At 38.0% G+C, this 16641-nt stretch overlaps 1 protein-coding gene across 2 annotated transcripts in view; it reads left to right on the top strand.

Moving 5' to 3' along the window:
- NTNG1 (netrin G1) overlaps positions 1 to 16641 on the top strand; it is a gene marked incomplete at both ends in the record, with an annotated part of 346932 nt that overhangs the window by 168219 nt on the left and 162072 nt on the right. For both annotated transcript variants that reach the window (XM_081216967.1, XM_081216966.1), the window contains one exon: positions 6971 to 7611. In XM_081216967.1, the coding sequence (XP_081073093.1) occupies positions 6971 to 7611 (641 nt within the window). The remainder of the gene's footprint in view (positions 1 to 6970; positions 7612 to 16641) is intronic.

The following is a 16641-nucleotide window of genomic DNA, read 5'->3' as shown; positions in this document are numbered from 1 at the left end:
CAAAACCCAATCACATTTGAGTGTCACATTGGGAAGATACCTTCCTGTCTCTTGTGATTAAGTGATCACTTCAACAGAGGATGCTTTGGTCTTCCTATACTCTCTTAAAGTTGGTGGTTTTCAGAAGATGGACATCAAGCAGATCTTGGACTTACTTTCTCATGTGAGAGAAAAAGGAAGCAATTTTTGAGAATCAAATCTGATCTTTCAGGATTCAAAATGCTCAAACTAATTCTCACAACACATGATGGCATCAGGGTGCAGAACATTCCTACCTTCGTGGTATTTTATTCACCTTGTTTCTTTCAAATTACTTTAACTGAGACTGCTGACAGCTTGCTTCAGCTTTGTGTTATTAACATTTAAGTGTCTGTGTTCTGGTCTATTTTGAGACTATCTATAAGGCAAAATACTGTACCAAAGACTTTTAAGTAATGTTTATTAAGAAAATAAATTTTAAAAAGCAATTGCCCTACCAATTACAATAGTGTCAGCTTACTACAGTGTTTTCTGTAGATATTCACTTTTGAACCCACTTGATTCTATGAATATTTATTTCTTCTTCAGTACATACAAAGTAATGATTTAGATTGCTATATAGGAATCCATTTTTGTGGCTTGTGGCTTTAGACTTTTATTGGCTCCTTCTTAGAAACTTGGTCTTCTTGACCTCTGCAGCCTTCACCAGTTTGAAAATCCTAACCATAATTCTCTGCAGGGATTTACACCAGTGTCTATTATGGCTTGTAATCTGTGATACGGCTTCTAGCATTCTTGTTGTAGAAAAGTTAAGCCCTCCCGTCTTTATTCTTGAGTAAAAACGTCCCGGGCTTCCCTGGTGGCGCAGTGGTTGAGAGTCCGCCTGCCAATGCAGGGGATGCAGGTTCGTGCCCCGGTCTGGGAGGATCCCACATGCCGCGGAGCGGCTGAGCCTGTGAGCCATGGCCGCTGAGCCTGCACGTCCGGAGCCTGTGCTCCGCAACGGGAGTAGGAGAGGCCACGACGGTGAGAGGCCCGCGTACCGCAAAAAAAAAAAAAAAGTCCACACATGGTTAGTGCTATCAGCGAGCAGATGGAAACAAGCAACAGCTTCAGTCAGGCCTTAAGGCTGTGTCTGTGGCAGGGAGGAATCTTTGTGATGAGCAAGGGGTTCCATTAGAAAATGGAGTAGTAGGTTTTTAACTTCAGAGTTACAAAAACAAAATTCTGTATTTTCTGTCATTCTTAGAGTGGCTGTATTTCCCAAACTAAAAGTTGGGATTCATGCTCTGACAAATACATAGGTACTTTTGTAACACCAGTTTCAGAATATTTTAGTTGGGTCAGTCCCATAATATTCAGGCTATGTTGTTACCATGTATATGCCCTACATTGGGACCCAACATGCCAATCAATAGGGCAGGTTACAAAGTAAGATTTCAGTGCCATTTGAAGAGATTGCTGTCCTTTGTTTCCAAAGATACAATGGACAACTGGAAACACACTGCTTTATGGGCCTTTCTCATCTGAGGATATATAGAGTCTATCCCCATAGCTGTGGTCATCAAGCCTTATCAGTATTGGTGGCACTGGTATTTATCTTTCAGATGTCTGGGAAAGATACCCACTATCTTGGATTGTTCTTACGTCTGGGTCTGATTTCTCTCTGTTCTCCCTTATGTCAGTAACAAAGTTGTAAGGCCTGAAGCGGGCACCTCAGCATGACTAATTAAACATCAGCTCCCATACTCAGAGTAGTCTGAGTTTCATCCGAAAATTCATAAAGGATGGGCCTTTCCCCTTTATTAGAGCCAAGAAAAAATCTCGAAGTTCCAAGACCAAGAAGTTCCAAGAAAGGACTGGGAGTGGAGGTCCCTCCAACCAAAAATTACCCTTCTGATATAAAGAGGTCAGTCACCAGCCTCCCAGAAACTGTCCTGCTTGGTTGGCTCCCAATGAGCTGTATTTAAAGAGGAGAAAAAGCCACCTCCTGAAGGCGATAGCCCAGCCTAGCAGCTAAAGCATGTTGTTCATGGTCTGTCTGTCTGAGAGGTGAGCAGTGGACTGTGCTACTGGTTTCTTCATCCTTCGAAAACCTTGCACTGGCAAAGCCATAGTGATGTCCATTTCAAAGTCACAGTGGGAACAGGTCTGGAGTGCTATCTCAGAATGCAGTTTCTGCTCCCTTTGCCTTTGTGTCTTTTTTTTTTTTTTTTTTCCTTACTGTCCCTTACCAATAAAACAAGCAAGGATGAGCCAGATGCAAATGGGCTGGGAGGCAGCTCTGTCTCAGTGTTTTTCACAATCTATGTAAGTGTTAACTCAAATTCTTCTCACAGCCACTTGTAAGTTGCATGCCTGCTTGGCATGTAACTTACAAGTTTGTAACAGATCTCCCATGAGAATTCCCTATGGTTCCAACTTTCATTACCAATATTTTGCCAATAGGTAAAGCTTGGAAAAGCAAGTTCACAGTGGTAGGAACCACAAGTATTACATTATATACTGCTTATATAGGATTTTCTTTCTTGACTCTGAAGGATCTAGCAGATCTTAGGTGAAAGGATGTTCTTTTCAAAGTGTCACTTACCAGAAGGAAGACACTTCTGTCCATAGAAACAGTACGAACATATCTAAAATTTTATTTATCCCTCTAAGTTCTGAAAGGACATTAAAGAAGAATAATAAATAACACTGCACTTTGGCTACAAATTGCTAATTAATAACTAACTTCAGTTCTCCCAGTGGTAAAATATTACATTATTTTTTAAATGAAATTAAACATCACAGTCTTCTTCTAATTGTTATAAACATATTTAGCAGCAATATCTGTTTAATTATTTAGGCATCCCTTAATGGTATAAATATTATCAGCACAGTCATAAATATTTTCTGCTTTGTCCATAGACAGTCAGCTAAGGATCTGTTGCTTGTAGGACTTAAATTAAGATCTATTTAAGGCTGCTTGCTGGCCACAAAGTAATGCTTACATTTGCTAATGCCTGAATCTGTTAGATTTAGCAACAAGAAGTGTTCTTTGCTTTCACAAGTAGGAGGAAGTTATTTTTCTGATATAAATTTTATTGTTGCTGGTATTAGAGAGATTTAGGGTGTGGTTGAAGTAGTTGAAATTTTAATTAATCTAATCCCTTTAACAGCAATTGTTTTCATATAGATAATTCTCTGTAACAACAGTGCTGTACTACAGATCACACCCGTATGAAACATTTACACTAAATATTTTAGCATATAATCTCACCTCCAGCTTTCTCTTTCTATAATGGTAAGATTTTCAGCTTTGGCTTTCTTCTTTTCCTCTTTTTTCTCTTTCACCCAGCATGCAGGGTTTCTTCTTAGGGAACCAGAATCATTTTTTTTCCCCTCTGCTAATTTTATCTCAATGTCATTATCTCTCAGTAAGTTATGTTAGTGGCCATCAAATCATTAATCTCCTAAAAGAGCACGGATGCTATGAAATAAGAATAGTTCAATTTCTTGTTTGTTTGTTTGGGTTTTGGTATCTACAGTCATTTGGTGTAGATTTTCATTTGAAATGATTTGTTTACTCATCAGTTTCAATAAATTGTTATGCTGCTGAAATTATCACTAGGAGTAGAGTCAGATGAAGGACGAAACTGTCATTTTGGTCAACCTCTGATTATCTCCTGGGTAAACTGGGAATTGTTCTTAATCTGCTCAAATGTCATATTCTCGAGGCAAGACTTTCTCTGACCTCCCAATATAAAATTACAGTCAGTATTCTTTCTCCAACAGCATTCTCCCCTTTAATTGGCTTTATTTTTCTGTATAGCAGTTATCATCATGTAACATTATAAAGCAGTATATATCTGTTTTTTTTTAGTGCATCTCTCCCCAACTAAGATGGAAGCTCTGCTAAAAGCAAGGATTTGGATTTTTCTACTGTTGTATCCTGAGAGCCAAGACAAGTACCTTAAATATAATAATACAGTAGGCAGTCAATGAATAATTACTGAATACATGAAGCTTAAACTACCAGATCAGTGAAAAGAAACAAAATTTTCCCCTTTTCCTGGCATGCATTTTGATGGCTGACAACTTGATGTAGGTGTAAACATTTATCCTGGTCTGGCTGTCTTCTCAGCCCAAGTGGAAGGGTGTCCCTCTCTGGAACAAAAGCAAACAGTGCTGGATGTGGCTATGTCTTCATTAAACAACTAAAACTTCGGGTTGTGCCCTGTTGTTTGGCATCCATCCACATGTTTACAATTTAAGAGAAATACAAAGCAGAGAATCTCAAAGGATCCTCTCCAGGAATCTATACTTATGTGGTATATAGATAGGGGTTACCAAAAAGGGGTTCCATGGCCAAATAAGTTTCTGAAACTAGGTAGTATATGAAGCTAAGGAACGTTCTTAACGTCCAGGCATCTCAGAGGTATGATAATGCTCATTAGGGCTCTCCAAGGCAAGAAGACCTTAGGCTGTGTTTTCCAAACTCATTTGGTCACAGGCTTTTCTGTTCTACCAGCCAACTCTTGTTTCCAAGACTAGTTTGCATCATAGGGAACTCCATTGACTTAGGAGTTGAATGGGCCAGGTCAGGTGCAGGAAAAGTGGGTTCCAGCTCCACCCCTTACTCACTCTGTTATATGACCTTGGACAAGTTACTTAACATTTCTGTATGCCTCACTTTTCTCTTCCATAAGGTAGGGATGAAAAGGATTGCCCAGGATAATGTATGTAAAGTAAATGATCTATAAGTGCTAAATAAACGCTGGGTATTGTCAACACCTTTTATCAAATGTAGAAATGAGTGCTTTGTAAATAGATATCTTCAAGCATATTTTCTAAGACAGGTTTACTAGTATTGACCCACACCCAGAGTCAGCTAGCTGTGCCTCCTTTTTTGTCACAGACCCTGCCCCCATCTGAGGAGCTCTGTGTATCTAAGCAGAAATCAAAGAAATGCTATATTTCAACAAGACTTAATACAAATGTCTGATAACTCACTTTGGTGTATCCCGCAGAGTTGATTTCCTGTGTTTCAATACCCTTGACCTCAGATGAAGACGCTTTTGTCAGGAGAAAGGTGGTAGCATCCAAGTTAATGATTGTGCAGATGGCTACATGCTGACAGATTTTGAAGTGACCATATTTTTTCCAGTAAATTTCAAATGAAGGTGTGATTTGTGTAAATCTGACCCCTTCCAGTGTGCATTTCCATATATTTAGAATTTATAAATCCTGACAGATTCCACAATATTTATAGCCCTCCATAAAAAGCCTTTGCCAGTTTGCAGAGCTCTGCATTTGGCTCTCTGGTATGCTTAAGAGAGTTTAAATAATAATAAATTTGGTGATTTATTCCACCTGGAACAGAAACTTATTTTGCCCCCATTGGCTCACTATGAGGGGGATACTATAAATAGTGCCACAGATGCTGGGATCAGGAATAGGGAATTGAAATTCAAGAGAGAACAGAAACATTTCCATTATCACTGATGCCTTGAATGTATTTTTAAAACATTTCTGGTCCTCAAATAATGTACCTTCTCTCCTTTCTCCTACCCCATCTCAGTTACACTCAGACCCCCAAACCTGTTGCCAGCTTTAGGATTCAGTTGCATTAATGGAAAAGAGAGAGTGAAAGTATTAGCTGACTAGGCAGGAGAAAGTTGCCTCTAGGGAGGCCAAAGCAAGTCTCCAATGTTCGTCTTACATTTCACAGGAGTCAGCTGGTAACGGAGCATTAATGTCTAAAGTGTAAATTCATTATTTGAGACCCAGCTCATGCATCCTGCAGATATGATGAAAAGGTCTCAGTTCATGAAAAAGAAAAAAGAAAAAATCTAGTTGTAATTACAAGAGAAAGCCTAAGGACAATGTCAGAGGATCGATTCTTTCACCCATTCATGCTTATAATTACCCAGTACAGGGTAATAGAGAAATACCTGAATAGTTGACTCCAAATGATACCATTTTTTAAAACACAAAATAAACCAAAATTGGGGAGCCAATTGTTTGCCATAGAATCAGTCTACCAATGAAAACTGAGAGCAGCCATTTAGTTTTGCATAAGTGTTGTTATAACTTGTTGTGATATATGACAAGGAGACTTATTTTCAGCTTCTTGTTAGAGTAGACTGTGAAGGAATTAGCCTTTGTGTGAGGGAAAATAATAATAATGGCTAACGTCCACAGAGAGCTGACCATGGGCCGACACAGAGTAATACATCAAGTGGCTGTGATTCTCTTCAAAAACCTTCTAATTAAGTACTGGATTTTCCTGTCCTGATAAGTTGGAGCACACCCCCACCCAAAGTCTTTCCTGAGCAATCCCCTTGCGTCTAGCTAATAGGATGGCAGATGTTGGGACCAAGCCCCAGAGCCTGTAGTGTACCACATTTTAATGATTTGTGGTGAACAAAATAAATGCTTTAAAAGCAAGCTTTATGAAGCAGGGGCCCAGTTAAGTATGATGGATTTGAGGTGAAGCAAAAATAAGCTGGATGTCGTATGGGGGTACTGTTTCCCAAACAGGGCACAGGTATTTACGGTTCATTGCTAATTCTAAAGCTTTACTTGAAAAATTGCTTCTTAAAAAATTGTGCTCTTGAGGAATGTCCTTGAGGCATGGAGGAATTTCCTTGCTTTTCTATAACATCTTTCTAAGAGGATGTGGAGGTATTGAGCTGTTAGACAGTTGCTCAGTGTCTTTGTGCTTCTGAGATCACATTATAGGTCTAACACATATGGGATAAATAAACTGTTTTCATTTCTTAAAGACCATGGAAGGAAATAAGACAAGAAAATTACCATATTGCCTCTTTTTTTTTTTTTTTAAGCTATTAAAGAGGAGAATCCAGTTAGGGCAAATAAAAATGATTACTGCAAACAGGTTGTTGGTGGTTTTTTTCTATTTCTCCTAGCCTCCCACTCAGCAACAGCAATATGGCAACTTGTGTCAGACCAATGTTTTGATGCACGCTCTTTTGTTCTTCTTCCATAGGGCAACCCCTACATGTGCAATAATGAGTGTGATGCAAGTACCCCGGAGCTGGCACATCCACCTGAGCTGATGTTTGATTTTGAAGGAAGACATCCCTCTACATTTTGGCAGTCTGCTACTTGGAAAGAGTATCCCAAGCCTCTCCAGGTTAACATCACTCTGTCTTGGAGCAAAACTATTGAGCTCACAGACAACATAGTTATTACCTTTGAATCGGGGCGTCCAGACCAAATGATCCTGGAGAAATCTCTTGATTATGGACGAACATGGCAGCCCTATCAGTATTATGCCACAGACTGCTTAGATGCTTTTCACATGGATCCTAAATCCGTGAAGGATTTATCACAGCATACGGTCTTAGAAATCATTTGCACTGAAGAGTATTCCACAGGGTATATGACAAATAGCAAAATAATCCACTTTGAAATCAAAGATAGGTTCGCGTTTTTTGCCGGACCTTGGCTACGCAATATGGCTTCCCTCTACGGACAACTGGATACAACCAAGAAACTCAGAGATTTCTTTACTGTCACAGACCTGAGGATAAGGCTTTTGAGACCTGCCGTTGGGGAAATATTTGTAGACGAGCTACACTTGGCACGCTACTTTTACGCCATCTCCGACATAAAGGTTCACGGAAGGTAAGAAAACAACTGTCTGACTTGAATGAGAATAGGTGTGTCCAAAGAAAAGGCCAGTTTGCTGCTCCTGCAGCTGTAGAGTGACATTTGCCCCTTTCTACTGTAACATTTTCTCAGGAACGCCAGCCTAGAGGTAGGTTCTGAGGCGTTTGAGACCCTTCTAACTCAACAATAATTTGTGATCCCAGACTTGCTGTCACTGAACCTGAACCTGGCAGGATTTCTTAGAATTTAAACCAAAGGCCAAAAAAAAGCATCTTATTTGAGAAAAAGGAACTCCCTAGGTCAGGGGGTGGTTTAAGTCTTTAAGATAATGAAGCCAGGGGAACAAAGCCAGCTGCTCTGTAAAAGGGACTGAAAAACAAAAAATACATCTTACTATTGTTTTTGAATGCAAGAGAGAGTTTCAGCATGGTTCAACTCTCTGTTTATGTTTTGTTATATCGTACCAAAAAAGTTCCAGAGATGAAAGTTATGTCTCTTTACATTTTATTAAATCAGAACCAAAAGCATTTAGGAAATACACTGCATTTATTAACGAGGGGCAAGCTCTACTTTTCAGGATCTTGGATGTTATTATCTTAAAAGGATATACTATCATTTAAATATGAACCTGTCTCAGGCTACCTTTATTTTGTCAGTCAATTACATATGCACCATAGTTCAAATGCATTAATGCTCCCAGTCAGGCATATCTTTGTTTTGATAATATACCAGAGACACAATTGAACAAGTTTCCAAGGATTCTGAAGACATTTAAATGAAAAACTTGAATAATGAGAACCAGGACCACCAACACAGAGATTCTCAACCAGATTTTTAAGTGTGGTATGCTACCAGAATAGCCATCTGATGGGAGTTGAAGCATGAGATGATGAGTTGGGAAAACTAAAGGTAAGAGTGGAGTATAGAACACACTGGGGAAAAAAAAAAAAAGGAAATGTGAAGCAAAGCAATAATCATTCTAAAAATGCCAAGAGAGCTTTAAATCAAAATATATGGGGATAAGAATATAAACAGTACATACATCATGTAGGTTTAGTTAATCATAAAAGCTAAACAAATAAGTCCAGATTCATTGATTACTGGCTTCCAGTAATCCCTTAGGGCAGCCTAGTCCTCAGAGACTGGAGAAGTGTTGAGACTCCCTGGGCTTTCAGAGAGTTGTCTCAAACCACCTTTAATAATAGTGCTGGTACACTTGTGCACTAGAAGGAAGAAGTGGCCACTGCAGTTAAGTAAGAGCCAGAGTGGGCACGCAGAATGGGGTGGTGGGCATGACCTCGGTAAGGTGGAAAAGGTTTCAGAATTTTACCTTATGGAATCTGACTTATGAACTGATGGCCACCTACTCTCAACTTTGTTCTGGCTTCATGTTTCTCATGGAAGAGTCAAAAATCTTTACCTATGGAGCCTCTTTTAAAACTTTTAACCAAGATTTGGTGAATTTTGATGAAAATATCTTTAGAGCAAAATCATATTTCTGAGAGAAATATGCACTGGTTCAATATTGAGCTTGTGTGTTCTAGAGTTCATATACGACCAGGGCATGACATGAGAGCAGTGTGGAGCTATGATGTTAAATATGAGTTTGTGATTTATGATAAAATGCAGCTATTGTACTCATGAATATTTTAGCAAAAGATCAGTTTCCAGTATCTTATTCTTGGGAACATACAATATATAAAAACAGTTGATGTTGATATTATTAACAAGGGCATACCACAACAAAGTAACAAGCATTCTGTTTATCTACAAGAATAAATGTCAAAATTAATAAGTTGAGATGTGAATTTGAATCCTAGTGTGATCTATATTGTTAGGTAGAATCATCTAGGTCAGCTTACTTACAGTTTGAGAAATCCTTAAACTAAGCCAAAATCCTTATAGCCCAACCTCCCCTAAAACTCTCATTTTTCACTTATAAAAAAGGCAGTCTTGTGATGTTTTTTGGCTGGAAAATAAATATTGTTTGAGCTTATTTCTGTTATTAGATATTCATTTTTTTCCTCTGATTATTTAAGAGAGTGTAAAATACACTTTAAAGCTAAAAGCATGTTGGTGCATTCTCTATTGGAGTCGGACATACTGTCACTTAAAGGTGCCATGTTAGAAATGTAGAATCCCCCCAGATTTATCATTTTGCTTTTATCCTTCATCCTAGTAGTATCCTTCAACTGTATTTCAATGGTTCTGAGGAGTTTGGAGGAGCCCTCCTCCCTTCTCTGGGACTCCCCTCTACTGTCTTTTCCTGTTCACCAGTCAACTGAAAGCTGGTGAGGAAGTAGCTGGGCAAAAGAGAAAGGTCCAATAGAGGTGAGCCCCTTCCATAAGGTTCCACTCTGTCACCTCCAAACTCTGTCCAAATTCCTCAGGGCAAAACTGATGCTGGCATGTACTGTGCTAGGTACCAGATGGCTGGGGTATTTTTAGTCTTAAGGGAGGGACTAAAGAAGCAAGGCCTGATGGCTCGGGCATATCTCCAGCTTCTAAGTTATATAAGGAAGATAGAGCCACTAAGGGAACTGTTGAGCTATTGCCTGGTTCACAGTCCTTTCAGCAAAGAAGCTGATATACGCTTGAAAATTTCAGTTGGGTTAAAATCCTGAGTCGCCTTTTCCCTACATAGTAAATAATCTATAGGAGGATTGAACATTAATTGATGATCTCTAAAAGAAAGTACTAAAATTTCTTTTCAAGAATATCATAAATATAAACTTTCCAAAATATAACTGTCTTTGCTTCCCTCAACCCATGCCCTCTGCCATCCTTGATGTGATTGCAATGTTTAACTTACTTTTACATGTCTGTGTCTGATCATTATAATGATACTTTTCTACCTGTCACTCCACCCCCACCCCCACCATGATGTGAGAATTGGCATGAGTTATTTGGGGAAAGTGGGTAAATTTCCATAGAATAGTGGACACATAGTACTACAAGTTTTTTCACCTTGAAATATTAAGCTACAGAAAAAAAACAATTGACTGTGAATTCCAGTTTTCTACTTCCCGTGCACATGTGTTTATGGCCTTTATGTTTTATACTGACTTGTATTATTTGGTGTAGAAATGATGTTTTGATTGCTATTAAACTAATGTAGCATTTATTTTTTTAGCATGTGACACATCTGATACCAATTTTATTGTTGACAACTATAATCACATCATAAAAATTTTATGCCTCTTTGGCTACATACATATTTTGCTTCCATTTACTCACTCTTATTGTGTATTTATTAAGATAATCGAGGAAAAAGAGGACATATGGCCGTTGGCAATCTCAGCAACTCCATGTTACTTACATTGTTCAATAAACCTAATAATCTTCATGGACTAATTCTGACTTATGGATGTCCTGCTTCAGTAAATCAGGGTGATTTTCTCTAGTGAATAATAGACGAGTGCAGTGTGCCAGTACCTTAATTAAAGAGTGGCTCTCTTAGCCTTGATCTCATTTTAATTTACAGGGTAATACTACAATAATATTACTAATGGAAGTTACATTAAAGGGCATCAAGTAGCATTAACTGTATTAAATTATGGTACTTGTGTTAATTAACTGCTGAAGCAAGATGGTTCTAATGGCCAAAAAGGTCATCTAATGCATAAATAAAATCTACCCAGACAAGGGGTGAGAGGAGAAATGAAGAGTAGATGTTTGTTCTGAATATCTTTTTTATACAGACAGGGAGTTAAATGCACAGGGCTGTTAAATATAGATAATGTCCAAAATGTTTTCTTAGTCACACAATTGGAAGTTTTGACTTTTAAGTGTTTTGTTCCCATCTAAACTTTCCAGATTCAAATTAATTGAAAAGTAAACATTATATTTGTCAGATACATAGATTTTATAGAATATAAATTCAACATTACCGTTTCTTTGAGGTGAAGGGCTTCAAGGAAGTAATGCAATTTATTGTAATAATTGTTAAGTCTAAAAGACCAATGAACATTGGATAATATGCTCATTTATTTGTAAGATATACAGTCAGCAGTGTATCAAGGTACTGGTTTCAGACATAAGATAACAGAAATTTTTTTCAACCTCAAAAGATCTAGGACAGAATTGTAAAAACTTTTCTCAGTGATAGAAAACTCTAATGCATATCTCCATTACTTGCCTTGTTACACAATATTCCTAAACATAATTATCAACCATTTTTTCTCAGTAATGTTTACTCATTTCTTGACCCCTGCAGGGCCTACCCAAGCTCCCTATAGGCGGTTGGCTGTCAGTTACTATTTATAGAATTGACTTCGCCCTCGATGCCTCCATTTATCTTTAAGAAAAGAGCCAGGGAGCACTAGCACAGAAGCTCCACTTCCACACACTTTTGGGTGCTTTCTTTGCTCCACTGCTGCCCCAGCTCAGAAGCACAGCCTCCCTGCCTAATCCCAGGACCTGGGAAGGTCCAGGGACAGAAATATTCTCTTTGGGTATCAGAAGTGAGAAAGGTCCCCTATACTCTCACCCTCAGAAGGAATCAGATATATTTGTTTAAATGTCGCCGCCTTGGTATTTGCTCTAATTGGGACAAAGGGAGGTTGAAATTCACTTTCTTGAAGCAAGGCTTTCAAATGGTTAGTGCACAAACTTGTGATATTAGGTAAACAGGAACACCGGTGGAAGTTTAAAAGTAAAAAAGCAGTTGAGCATTCTTCAAATTTTCTCAAATAATTTGGAAAACACATGTAATATGGAAGTGCTCTGCCAATCATAAAAGACTTACATTTATCCTGTAATTTCTCTTAGTCTTTTTCCTAGCTGCAATTTGGATAAATCCACCAAAATATTTACCCTTTGTCTCTCCTGTGAGAGGCGTCCTGCAGGGTGATTTTGGCACATTTGGCCTGTCATTTTTCCGTTCTTCCCAATTAGTCTTAAATACTGAGGTTGGGCTTTACTACTGCTTAACAGACTGCTTTTGTAACACCTTTCTTCTTTCTGTTACCCAAAAAGACTTTACCTCTGCCCTGGGACAGGTGGTGGGCTAGACAGTGGCTATATGGAGATGCAGGAGGCATAGTCAGCGCCTTCAAGGAACTGATATCCAGAAGGGGCCGAGACATGTAAACAAAAAATGATGACAGCTTGGGTTAAATGCTTTTACTGTGTGAGTGTGTGAAGCACCCTGGAAACAGAGCAGGAGATACTAACTTAATCTGGGAAGCCTCGCAGAAGCTTTGATGAGGATGACATTTGCATGGTATCTTGAATATGTGTCTTAGAATGCCAAGCAGCCAGTGCAGAATGGATATTCTAGGTTACAAATTATGCTTAAAAACAGCACAGCATGTTGAGGAACTCCAAATAGTGAGGAATTGGTGGAGTGGACAAATCCTGGGAGATGCTCTTCCATCTTCTCCCTATGGACGTTTAGTATCTCCAAGAAGCCTTTAAGGATTCCTGCATCTTGGCCTCTGAGTTCCCCATGTCATAGGAAATCTAAGATTATATGGTTTCTCATATAGCAATTAAATGTAGGTGAGAAACATTCTAAGGCAGTGGTGTTAGGGGATAGTCCAGTGTGGCTGTATTAGCAAGGAAATACAGAGAGAGACAAGGAGAGCAGTACAATTGCTTAATTGTGGAGCAACCGTAACTCCAAGTCCTGATGCTCAAGTGGAGGGTCTGTAAAAGCTCTCCAAATTCCACAAAAGCAATCAGAGCATAAGGGTTTAATATTTGCTTACAAAGTCAATAGGACTTGGCAACCAATCAGATTTCAAAGAAGCAAAGACTTTAGTAGGGATCCAAGTGGGAGTCCAGTAAAGGATTTGAAAATACTGCTCTGGTGTTCCAGAGAAAGGTTTGCATTAGAAATGTAGGTTTGAAAATTATCACCTTACATGTGATGGTTGAAGTTTAGGGAATGGATGACGTTGATATGATAGGGTGTTTTCCCTCATAATTATAAATGACTATGGTCATTTATAGAACATTTATAGAACTCTGTGGAGTATTGTCATTTAAGAGGTAATTTTTGAAGGAAATTAAGAAAAGCTCTGAGAAACAGAAGGAAATCAGAAAAGAGGGGAATGAGGTGATTCTAATAGCCCCTATTAATGTTTAAGTGGTAATCCTTTACATTTGTACAGCACTCGGGTTACAAGATTCTTGTCATACACCTTCTCCTTTAGTTCTTACAAGTAACTTGTGAGGCAGGTGCTGTTTAACCCCATTTTACAGATGAGAAACTGAAGACCAGAGAAGTTCCATGACTTTTTTTTTAACATCCTACACATAATAAAGTGACAAAATCAGGTTGCTAATTACAAACTTCATGCTTTCTCTTTATTATGCTCTTGTAGCCACACTAACCTGAAGTGAGCTCAGTACATATAGCAGACTCAGTATATTCCCAAAAGACCCACTTTAAATGGCAATAATGAACGAATAGGTCTTGTGGCTCTACCCTTCTTGGAATATTCTGGAAGGCACTTCTCCATGACTTTTGCCCCAGTACAGGTATCCCCATTTTGCTTTTACAAAAAACCTACGTTAGTACCTGTTTTCGCTAACCAAAAGGAGTCTAAAGAGGATTTTCACCTTTATTTAAAAAGGAGAAAAGCAAAAATAGTGTTCAGCGACTGTTCTGCAGCAATCCCTGTTAGAGGCAGTGTGCACCCTGAGAAACCTGGTGAGAGCAGCACCACCAGGCTCCTTCCCTGGGAACTACACTCAGCATCTCAGTATCAAGGCTCCATCGTTTGCAACTGTGTCTGTGAGCTTCTGTGCTCTTATCTCAACTTATTCTGTGCACCTGTTACCAAGATGTGTCCTAGGGTAATTGCTTCTTCGCTTTACGCCATTTCAGCTTACGAAAGGTTTCATAGGAACTCCCTACTTTCAGATAGCGGAGGAAACCTGCATTTCATTATACCAGATTGCAGTGTGTTTATCTGAACTCTAACTTCTTACTTCATTTTTAGCAACTTCATAATGTGTGATTGGGCTAATTTGTCATATTGTGTTAGGTTTTAACAAAATTAAGATAGTCGCTTATTTTCTGAGGGGGGAAATAAATAGATGAACTGAATTTTTTCCCATATTTTCCCATAGACCTTTAATACCTGCAGCTACTTCCACTTAACGGGCATTATAAAACACTAAAACAAGCCACAAACATTAATGGATAAACTTGGAAATGGCCAACTACCTTAGTTTATTTTAAGAAAGTTTATCCTTCAGTTGAGCGCAATCAAATTTTCCTTTTAACTTCCATATATTAGTCCACATTCTCCCTTCTGGAACTATAGTGAATGTGTGCTACCTCTTTCATATAATAAAATTTCATAAATTTTCAGTCGAAGATTCTATCCCTCCAAGTCTTTTTTTTTTCTTTCCAAGTTAAATTTAACCATTCTGTCAACCAAAAATTTTCATTTAGATTTCTTCTTCTTTTTGAAGGAAAATGAAATTCAATAAATAAGAGCATTCAGATGAAAAGCTTAGTAACCATAATTAAAAATAAAAAACAACATAGAGTATTGCTACTTAACTCCAGTGACAATGCTTAAAATAAATATTTATGGTATGAACCCATGTTAAGAAGACAACAGAGTGCCATTCTGATTCGGGGCATATTTTTTAAATCCTTGAGGATTTCTTGAATTATAAAGAGAATATATGCATAAGCAGCTCATTTTCCTCTGAGGTTTATACCGTTATAAAGAGAGAAGATATCTAATAATTTCTTCAGTTAAATTATGAACTTCATTAGTGTGCAGAAAAACAACCCAGTTTAGGAGCTTGTCTCTTTATCCTTAACTCCCCAGTGCCAGAGATTTTTTTAATCTAATGGGTCATTAAAGGAAAGATGTCTCCTTTTAAGAAACATAAGGATATTTAGGCAAAATACCACATAATAAAAAAGTGAGATAATTTTCCCCCTCACTTAATTTATCATTTTAAGAGGAAGTTATGTTCTGGCTACATCTGTATGCCCAAACAATGGAAATAGGGATACACTCAGCTTTTCCATCCACCTTCAGGACCCATGTTTTTTATTCTAATTCAGCGGTTGTCATCTTTGGAAGGTCTTCTTGTTTTATTGTCACTAGGTTCAAAGGTATTTCCTGACACATTAGGAGTTCATGGCCATTGATCTATATTCAATGTAAGAGTTTTTGTGGATCTATGTGATCAGCGGTTCAGTAGAGACACTCTTTCCATTCATTCTCCAAATACAAGAACAAAAGTGTTAAGGTCCTAGCTTTTATCATAGTAATTTGATTGTGTGGATAGATATATTGACTTCATAACAATATAAGTATATACTCCAATTCATTAAGCCACATTTAGAATAAAAAATATTAGTGTAACCAGAATTAACTGCACTGCATATAAATTCATGTTTGCTATTTCTGCCTCCTTTTTATAGGTAAGAAAACTGTATCTAAACAAGATCAACAGTCAGTGGCAAAGAGGAGATGGAATTTTTTTTTTTGCTTTTTTATTTTTATAAAAATTTTTTTTTTACAATTTTAAACGTTACTTTCCATTTACAGTTATTAAAACATATTGGTATATTCCCCATGTTGTACAATACATCCTTGAGCCTATCTCACACCCAACAGTTTATACCTCCCACTCCCCCACCCCTATATTGCCCTTACCCCCCTCTGGTAACCACTAGTTTGTTCTCTATATCTGTGAGTCTGCTTCTTTTTTGTTTTATTCACTAGATTGTTGTATATTTTAGATTCCACATATAAGTGATATCATACAGTATTTGTCTTTCTCTGTTTGACTTCACTTAGCGTAATGCTCTCCAAATCCATCCATGTTGCTGCAAATGGCAAATTTTCATTCTTTTTTATGACATAGTAGTATTCAATTGTATGTATATACCACACCTTCTTTATCCATTCATCTGTGGATGGACACTTAGGTTGCTTTCATATCTTGGCAATTGTAAATAATGCTGCTATGAACATTGGAGTACATGTATCTTTTCAAATTAGTGTTTTTGGGGTTTTTTTAGGTATTTACTTAGGAGTGGGATTGCTAGGTCATAAGGTAGTT

The sequence above is a fragment of the Mesoplodon bidens genome, assembly GCF_964165515.1.
Source record: "Mesoplodon bidens genome assembly, chromosome: 2".
In the NCBI taxonomy this organism is placed as follows: Eukaryota; Metazoa; Chordata; class Mammalia; order Artiodactyla; family Ziphiidae; genus Mesoplodon; species Mesoplodon bidens.
This window is presented reverse-complemented; position numbering and strand designations above follow the sequence as displayed.